General features: G+C 32.9%; 1 protein-coding gene across 1 annotated transcript; it reads left to right on the top strand.

The window, feature by feature from the left end:
- Positions 1-2,862: 2,862 nt before the first annotated feature.
- LOC106333279 (cytochrome P450 81F1-like) lies at positions 2,863-5,204 on the top strand. The gene is made up of 2 exons (XM_013771746.1): positions 2,863-3,732; positions 4,584-5,204. Exons 1-2 carry the CDS (start codon positions 2,863-2,865, stop codon positions 5,202-5,204), a joined length of 1,491 nt encoding a protein of 496 aa, XP_013627200.1.
- The last annotated feature ends 4,953 nt before the right edge of the window (positions 5,205-10,157 follow it).

Here is a 10,157-nt window from a genome sequence, read left to right as displayed (position 1 = left end):
AGACACTTATTTAGTCAGATTGTAACAAAAAGTGGGTTTTGGTTAAAGAAAACTATCTTAGTAGTCAGAACTGTTCTATTATGTTAATAGAAACTTAAAAAAATGCTTTTGGACGTAATATTTTCTCAAACTAAGTCAAACAAAAAAAATAAGACCAATCAAAGCCACGCTGACTGGCAAAACATAAACAATATTCATTTGTAGTTTTGCATTTTTTTGTTCTCTCCCAATACCGTGCAACCTAAAAATTGTGAATTGTAACTATTCACTACCATAATCTCATTCACTTGGCTTGGGATAAAAGAGACTATGGAGAAGTTGGATAGTTCTTTTATTTAGATCAGACTTTTTGATTCTTTAAGTTTAAAGGAACAAAGATGCACCTGATGTCAAAAGTTTTTGTTCTGATAAATTTTACATTCATTAAAAAAAATCTTCATTCACGATTGCACGTCCAATAAAAAGTACTTATTCCAACATTTTGATTTCCTCAAATACGTAACCCAAAACTGATTAGTTTTGTTCTTACGCAGAAACCCAACTTTCTTAACTTACATTAAAGCAAGACAAAAAAACAAAAGAGTTATTATGTTTATGTGTGTATTAGTTATAACATCGTACCATTTTTAAAAGTTAAAAACCAAAGTATCCTTTAAAATTTAAAACCCCTCCCTCTTGCAATTAAAAAATAACATGGAAAGCAACTGACTTCTGGTATACAGCTTTCACCTCTTATTAAAATTTTAGGAATATTTTCCTATAATTTTAGGAGTCTTTTCGTAAAATTTGGTAAATAATTTCTAAAATGTAGTAAAATCTTTCTTAAATTGTTTAAAATTTGTTCTTATTTGCAGCATTTATTTAACCTTTAATACTCCTAGTCCAACGTATTTATAAAGTATTTCTAGATGTTTAAATTGTTTTATATCCCCGTGGAAACTAAATTATCAGCACTTGGCTAGTCTGTGCTTGGACTACGGTCCAAATGGTTTACATGGTGGATCGTAACAGATGATCGGTTCACCCCCAAGTATTAGTCGGAATGTATTCTAAACTCGGATCAGGCAGTGTGATAGCCAGTCCACTCTGTAACACTAAGTGTGTTCTTCCCGAGGCCGACCGGATCAGCCGATAGGGTTTATCAGAAAATTTTTTTTTTATAAATTTAAAACCTTTTTCTAAAAAAACTTTAAAAGTAAACAAGTTTTTACAATCCAAATAAATGATATATATGATTTTTTTAAAAGAATATTAAATTAACAAAAGATGTTTTACACTTTGTGTTACATTGGGATTGATTTTTTTCTTAAAATCAAATACTAAGCTTCAAGTAGCTATTGAGTTGCAAACCATATGGATAAACCATTGAGATTGATATATATGCTTTTTTATGGTTTATGTCGTGTTTGTACATAAAACTTGTTTTGATGTTATCATAGGATATATTATATACATATCTATATATATAAAAAAATGTTTGTCTCCCTTCTGTTGCGCCATGTCATAAAGTCGTTGATTGTGAGTGTGACACCTGTCTTCATTGCCTAAAACTCATCGTTTGATTAACTTTTGATGTGGGCTGCTGCGTTTCATAATTGTTTACGGTTTAGTGGGTTTTTTGTTCACACTGTGATATAGCCCAAATACAGAGAGATAGCCACTATAATGAAAACATATGTAAAGACTGAAACTTTTGAAACGAGAATGAAAATAAGGAGTGTACCGTGAGTTTCTGGATGCTACTGACTTCGCCTTGGTTGGAGGCGATATCAACGGTGACGGTTCATTTCGCCGCCACCTCCGGTAACTCAATAACATTCAAGAGTTTAAAATTATTGGCGATGAGTTTTGCAGAGTATGAAGAGGCAGAGGGAAAAGGATGATGAGCAACAACACTGAAGAGGTTAAAAAAAAATCGAGCTAATTAATAAAAATATTCCACAGTTTAAGCGGTGGCGAGTAAATCAGATCGGTTTCTCAATTCCACTATGACTCGATCAAGAGAGAAATATAGTTTTTTTTTTCCAAAAAATATAGATATTATCAAAGCAAAGATTGCTCCGAACGAATCATAAGAAGATAAGAGAAGAAATCAAAGGTTTTTATTTCATTTTTTAATTAGTTATTGGGAATTAACATGAGTGGAAGTGTCATACACGCGCACAGACATGCGTGTTGGTGAGATATGAGATACATATTTTAAACTTAAAAGGGAAATAGAAAGGAAGCAATGTGTTCTATTCCCATTGAGTCTTTTTCTTTTGAGCCTTTTGTTTCAAAGAAAAACGACAGAACATAACCAGATTTACTTCGGTTTAATTTAGATTCGATTCAGCTTAAATGCATGCATGATTTTAAGCTACACAAGTTTCATTCAATAAATAAACCAACGGAAAATTTTATTGTAAGAAATTTGGTTAATTGAAATTCATAAGACATAAAACAATAAATAAATAAAAATAATTTGATAATTATCTAGCTACTTATATTTATATAATATTTATATATCAAAATAACATAAATATATGATTATAATTAATATTTAAATAAAAAACCCGGGCGTAGCCCGGGCCGACCCTAGTGTGTAGATATATTTGGGTTTTTGTGCTATGCTCATCATATATATAGTAATCGCCTCTGATTTAACACCTTTTCGATTAAAATGAAAAAAAAAACCCTACGTAATATTCCCGTTAGAATAAATACATACAGCGTGGAAAATACAAATACATGAACAAGATCCAATCTGATAAAATTATTCTATATAAAGTGTACCAGTCTGATTTTTTCCACGACACTATCACCAACAAACTCATCAGAGGCAAAAAAAAAAAAAAAAAAAAAAAAAACAAATAATCAAAGATGTTTTACTATGTGATTATTCTCCCTGTAGCTCTCTTTTTCGTGGCTTACAAATTCATATTCTCACCCAAAAACCAACGTTTCAACCTCCCTCCTTCTCCGCCTTACGCTCTCCCCATCCTCGGTCACCACCTCCTCATCAAACCGCCGGTTCACCGTCTATTCCACCGCCTCTCAAAGACCTACGGCCCAATCTTCTCCCTCCGAGTTGGCTACCGCCGCACCGTCGTGATCTCCTCCTCCTCACTCGCGTCAGAATGCTTCACGGGCCAAAACGACGTCCTTGTCTCAAACCGGCCTTGTTTCCTAACCGCAAAATACGTTGCGTACAACTACACAACCGTAGGCACCGCTCCTTACGGCGATCACTGGCGTAACCTCCGCCGTGTCTGCTCCCTAGAAATCCTCTCCTCGAACCGTCTCACCAACTTCCTCTATATACGTAAAGACGAAATACGCCGCATGCTCACGAGACTCTCACGTGAGGTCAACAAAGAGATCGAGCTAGAGCCGCTCTTGTCTGACCTAACGTTCAACAACATCGTGAGGATGGTCACGGGCAAGAGATATTACGGAGACGAAGTCCATAATGAGGAAGAAGCGAATCTTTTCAAGAAACTTGTCGCCGATGTTAACGACTGTAGCGGCGCGAGGCACCCTGGAGATTACTTACAATTCTTGAAAGTATTGGGAGGGAGCTTTGAGAAGAAAGTGAAAGCTGTTGGAGAAGCCATGGATGAGATCTTGCAGCGGTTGCTTGATGAGTGCAGAAGAGACAAAGACGGTAACACCATGGTTAACCATTTGCTCTCTCTTCAAGAACAAGAGCCAGACTATTACACCGACGTCACTATCAAAGGCTTGATGCTTGTAAGTGCTAACGAATCTCTAGTACACTCAAATCATACAATAACGAATATTGCTTATTCTTTGTGTGTTAGTACTTGGTTTTTAAATCATTATGTCTCACACGTTTTCATTAAGTGGCAACGAATCTTTTTTCAAATCAACCTTTTGGTGTAATTTCAATAATATATAGACGGCTCAGGTATAGCGTCATAAGACATTTGTTTTGATCTCCAAATTTTAACGATATAATATACTTGTAGGTTTTAGACTTTGAAACTGTAAAAATCTTTATTACTTTATTGTAATTTTTTTAAAATAATCTGTGAATTATTATAAAATGAAACGTTTATAATTTTTTGTACATGTTCAAAGAGGCATGAGTGTCTCTAAAATGTTGAGGGCCATAAACATTTTAATAAGGTTTTAACAAAAATATTTTTATTTATGATTTTGGGATTTTTTTCAGTGTAGTTTTTTTTTAAAAAAATTTGGGGCCCTAATCCTATGTTTCACTTCACTATGCTCAGGACCACTCTTCCAAAGAGGTAGTTCGATTGAACCTTTTATTGCCAAAAATGAATATAAACAACAAAGAAACTTACTTATTGGGAATTAGGATCCCCAACATACAACTAGAAGCATTTTAGCCACAATTGCAAAAGATTCAGAAACTTCTTGCGTTATTTCCTTGCTATCTACGATAGTCTTACGGATCAACTAGTCATGTTAACGATCTGCGGAGATGTAGTCATGTTGTTGTGAAGACGGCTGTTGCGTTCTGGCTAGTCATGTTAATATTTATAGTTACTTAAGCTGTATATATATACTTAACAAGTATTTATATATATTTCTGTTAATTATGCGTGAAATAGGGCATGATGATCGCCGGAACAGATACCTCTGCCGTAACCCTAGAATGGGCGATGGCGTGTTTGCTAAACCATCCAGAGTCACTGGAAAAGGCAAAACAAGAGATCGACGAGAAAATTGGACAAGAACGTTTGATCGACGAACCAGACCTAGCAAACTTGCCTTACCTTCAGAACATACTGTCCGAAACATTCCGGCTATACCCTGCTGCGCCGCTCTTAGTGCCAAGATCGACGACAGAGGATATCAAAGTCGGAGGGTACGACGTTCCACGTGGAACGATGGTGATGGTGAACGCGTGGGCTATACACAGAGATCCAAGTCTCTGGAACGAACCAGAGAAGTTCAAACCGGAACGGTTTAACATCGGAGAAGGAGGAGAAGACGTTCATAAGCTAATGCCATTTGGCAATGGACGGAGAGCGTGTCCAGGCGTCGGTTTAGGGCAGAGGATCGTGACGTTGGCGTTAGGATCGTTGATACAGTGCTTTGACTGGGAAAAAGTCAATGGTGAGATGGTCGACATGACGGAGACTCCGGGGATGGCGATGCGTAAGAAAGAACCTTTATGGGCCTTGTGTAGTTCTCGGCCCATTATGAATAAATTTCAGGCCCACTCATAAGGTTTCTGAAGCTATATATGAAGTGTAACTCGTATGAATGGAAATTGATACGTTTGCTCATTTCAATGGATTTCTAATGGTTAAATGCTCTCTTTTGTTTTTTCAACGCAAATTATTTAACTAAAATTGTCGGGGAAAAAAACTTTTGTTGATTTAAGGAGTCTTCAAGTCATATTCGGGTTTGGGGCTAAGTTAATCAAAGACTATACACAGGCTTTCGAACACATGAAGTTAAAAAAAAGGGTGAATTTGAGAAATGACTAAGTTTGGAATGAAAGTTAAAGTGCACAACATTGATTTTGACAGAATTAAGTATCTAACAATTTAGCTTGATCTGAGCCGGTTTTACCTCTTGGGCTTACAAGTAACCGGTAAAGAAGAGATGGTGAGATGATATTGACAACAACATGTACGACCATTATTTACCACGAACTATTATCTTAAAAGGGAAGATACACATTCCACGTTACGTATTAAATAACCGCATACACGTTTCACTTTCACTGTGTTCAATAAATAAGTGGACAAAAATAAAACATTCCTGCAATAAATGGTATTCTATTTACTTCATATTAACAAAATAATATAGAACATCAATTCCATTTCTACTCTAGATATTAAAGCCTATCACAATCACATCCACAACCCCTAAATACTAAATCCTAAATGTTATACACTAAAGCCAAAATCAAAATATAAATCCTAAATCTAAATATAAACTCTAAACCTAAACATAATGAAATAAAGTAAATAGTACATATTTACGAAATTATGAAATGTTTAGGATTGTACGTAAGAAGTTAATGATGACCCCAATTTCAACTCCCACCTTCCAAATACTAAATACTAAACCCTAAACCATAATCACTAAATCTTAAACCCAAATATAAATCTTAAATACAAATATAAACCATAAACTCAGATAGAATAGAACAAAATCAAAGGTATAGTACATATTGGTGAAATTATGAAATATATATGCTTGCATGAAATAAGTTATGTTGACCCCAACCTCAACCCCCACCTTCCAATTACTAAACCCTAAACCCAAAATCAGTAAACCCTAAACTCAAATTTAAACCCTAACCCTAAATACTAAATCGTAGACCCTATTCACTAAAGCAAAACCAAAATATAAATCTTAAATCCAAATATAAACTCTAAACCTAAATAGAATGAAATAAAATAAATAGTACAACACCTATTTACGAAATTATGAAATGTCTAAACTTGCATGTAAGAAATTAATGATGGCCCCAATCTCAACCCCCACTTTCCAAATACTAAACCCTAAACCCTAATCACTAAATTATAAACCTAACTCCAAATATAATCCCTAAATCCAAATATAATCTTTAAACCCAAATATAAACCAAAACCAAAATAGAATGAAAGAAAATAAATAAACATACTGTATATGCTTGCATGTAAGAAGTTATGTTGACCTCAACCTCAACACCCACCTTCCAATTACTAAACCCTAAACCCAGAATCACTAAACCCTAAATCCAAATATTAAACCCTAAACCCAAATTTGAACCCTAACCCAAATATTAAAATCTTAAAATAGTGCATAATATTATGTAATAATAAACTATACAAAATATTAAACTCTAAACTCTAAATCCTAATTACTAAACCCTAAACATAAATAAATATATTAAGCTAAACCCTAATCAAGGAAGCATAAACCCAAATAGAACATATATAATATGGTTTACTATACCCAAACCTTTACTTAGTAAATCTAAACCTTAGACATGAACCTATAAACTCAAATACAATATATAAATTGTTTTCCAATATTAAACACTTGAAATCACATTTACTTGGTTAGCATGTTGTATATCTTATATTCCATATAGTCTAAATAGTATCGTAAACGAATGTTCCAAATAATCAAATTTATCTAACATTCGAAAAATGAATTTCATATTACAATCAATCACACAAAATGACAAAGAAAAGACCTATCAAATTTAAAAACATGACATATTATTACATTTTTAAGGAGTAGTATAGAAATATGCCTCAAGTAGTATGGTAACCGTACATAGGTATACTTAAGAATATATACTATACTATTCATTTCACCGAATATAGTATAGACGGCGAGTTCATCTTCTTCAATTCTTCTTTTTTTTTAGACAGGCCGATACACATTCATTTCGTTCACCATCATTATTCTTTACCACCATATAGAGATCGTCTTCATCTCCTCTCTTTTTTTTTCCGACACGACGATGCTTTTACCGACTCGCCGTCTTTTTTCTTCACCACTAGATCTGTAAAACAAAAACAGAAACGAAAACAAAGTATGGAAACAAAAGCATGATTGTGAAAGGGAAAAAAATGAAAGAGTTGTTGTGTGTGCTCACCGTCTACGCTTTCATCGTTGTCTTTTTTTTCACCACTGGATCTGTAAAACAAAAACAGAAACGAAAACAGAGTATGAAAATAAAATCATGATTGAGAGAATCAATTTATTTAAGAAAAAAATGAAAAAAAATGAAAGAGTTGTTGTGTGTGCTCACCGTCTATGACTTCATCGTTGTCTCTTCTTTAGAACAATTGATTGTTCTTTTGGTGAGAAGAAATTCAATTCAAAAAGATGTGTGGGTAATGAAAGACCACGTTTTACTTTTTACAGTTACAAGTTTCACCGGTTGTATACAAGGGTATAATGGCATTATTATACAAAAGACACAATACATATTTGCAAGCTATGTCTTTTTGCATACAATGAATTATAATTTGTTGGAAGGTTATACAGCCCAATTCCCCTTAAAAAAAATCTTCTGTTGATTTAAGGTGTCTTTAATCATTGGCCTATGGCTTAATTAAAAAAAAAAATACTCCTAAAGACCTATTTTAATAGAAACTAGACTTTGATCCACACGCCCGTGGGGATGTATTTTTCAAAGTTTCTATCTGTCTTTCATGTCAATAATATAAGGGCTGGGCAAAATAGCCGAATCCGAAGAACCGAACCGATCCCGATCCGAAACAGTAGTACCAAACCCGAACCGAAATTGATTAAATATCCGAATTATTCAAAATTTTGGTTTTTGGAGAATCGAAACCGAATCCGATCCGAAACGAAGTATTTCGGGTACCCGAATGTATCCGAAATATATTTATACACTGATATATATTAATTATTTTTAGATTTAATGTGTATAAAAAATCTTGAATATATATAATACTTTTAGGCTGCTTTAAATACTTGAAAATATATACAAATAATCAATAGTAAATATCTAAAATAGTAAAAGTATACTTAAAACACCAAAAATACTTAAAATAATTATTTATTCTCTATCCAAATATTTGAACTAAACTAATTTATATGTTAAGTTTAGGTATTCTGACATATGTTATTCAAATTTATATTTAATATATTATTTTGCTTATAGTTTTTGAGAAATTTAAAGTATATAATGAATTTTAAAATTTGAAAAGTAATTTAAATGGGTTACCCGAACTCGAACCGAATCCGCAAAAATCTGAAGCGAACCCGAACTGAAATTTAGAAATAATCGAATGGAGCTGAAATCTTTGACCCCAGAAACCCGAAATCCAAACAGACCTGAATCGAACACGATTAGGTACCAAATAGATAGTTTCTCAAGTTTTTCTTAAAAATATAAGCCAATTATTTTTTTTCTTAATATACTGCTATCCATATTTCCAAACAAACCTTTTTTTTAAAATTGCAGTCTATGTTTCCAACCAAACCTCATTATTAAAGTTGCAATCTATGTTTCCAAACAAATTTTTTTTTTAAACTGCAATCTATCTTTCAAACAAACCTTTTTTTTAACTGCAATCTATGTTTCCAAACAACTTGTTTTTTTTAAATTGCAATCTATGTTTTCAAACATTTTTTTTTTAAATTGCTATCCATGTTTCGAAACAAAATTAATTTGTCAAAACTAACCCACAACTTGATTTTAACCCCAAACCTATACCCAAACATGAATCAAATGCAAAACTAACCTAAAAGTCTTGTGAAATTACAGCTCAGCTCCTTGTGACCAAACAAAAAAACAGAAGCTATTTTTACGAATATAGCCCCAGTAAGTCGTCTGAGTCGTCTAAAATGTTGGAAGTCGTCTGGACGACTTCAAAGTAAGTCTTCTAGTGTAGCTGATCTTAAAAAAAATTTATAAATTTTTTAAAAAATATTTTGATAAGCAAAAAATTAAAAACATGTAATTATAAACAGTTTTAAGTGATATAAATTAAAATATAACAAAATTGAATTGTTTTCAACATAGATGAGTGTAGGTAGTGAATCATGATATTATTTGGTCTAGGGTTTGGCAACATATGTTGTAGTATTGTATGTATTCTTAGGGTTGGATTTTGGAAAGCTTGAATGTTTTTTTGAAAAATTAAAATTTTACCTATACGTGTTTATTTTTGTGTATACTAAACACGTTTGAAGTTTAATTTGATTTTATGAAGTGTTTAGTTAGTTAATTAAGTTTAAGGGTTATGTTTAGGGTCTACACGACTTCCATGGAAGTCGTCTGGTGAAGAAATTAAAACAGACGACTTACATGTAAGTCGTCCAAAATATTCCCGCCTAAATTTTTTAAAAATTATTTTTCCGCTTAAATAATTTAAACCAGACGACTTACAAGTAAGTCGTCTGGGAAGTCTTCTATTTTAGTTTTCCGCTAAAAATATTAAAGTCTTCTGGGTGAGTTACTTGTAAGTCGTTCAGGAACTCTAGGAAGTCGTCTGAATCTAAAATATTTAACCTAATTGGAATTTTTGTCTCCCTATATAAAGAAAAATTTACACATTCTCTCTTCTCCTCTCAAATGTCTGTAACAAAAATATAATGTTCATCATTCTAAAACTCTTCAACCTCTCTCTAATCTCTTTGACTTGAAAACACCAAACTTTATATGAATTTTTCAGTTTTGTCTCATGTCTTTCTTA

Source organism: Brassica oleracea, chromosome C3 (assembly GCF_000695525.1).
Source record: "Brassica oleracea var. oleracea cultivar TO1000 chromosome C3, BOL, whole genome shotgun sequence".
NCBI lineage: Eukaryota > Viridiplantae > Streptophyta > Magnoliopsida > Brassicales > Brassicaceae > Brassica > Brassica oleracea.
Note: the sequence above shows the minus strand (reverse complement) of the source record. Positions and strands in the feature narration are given on the sequence as shown.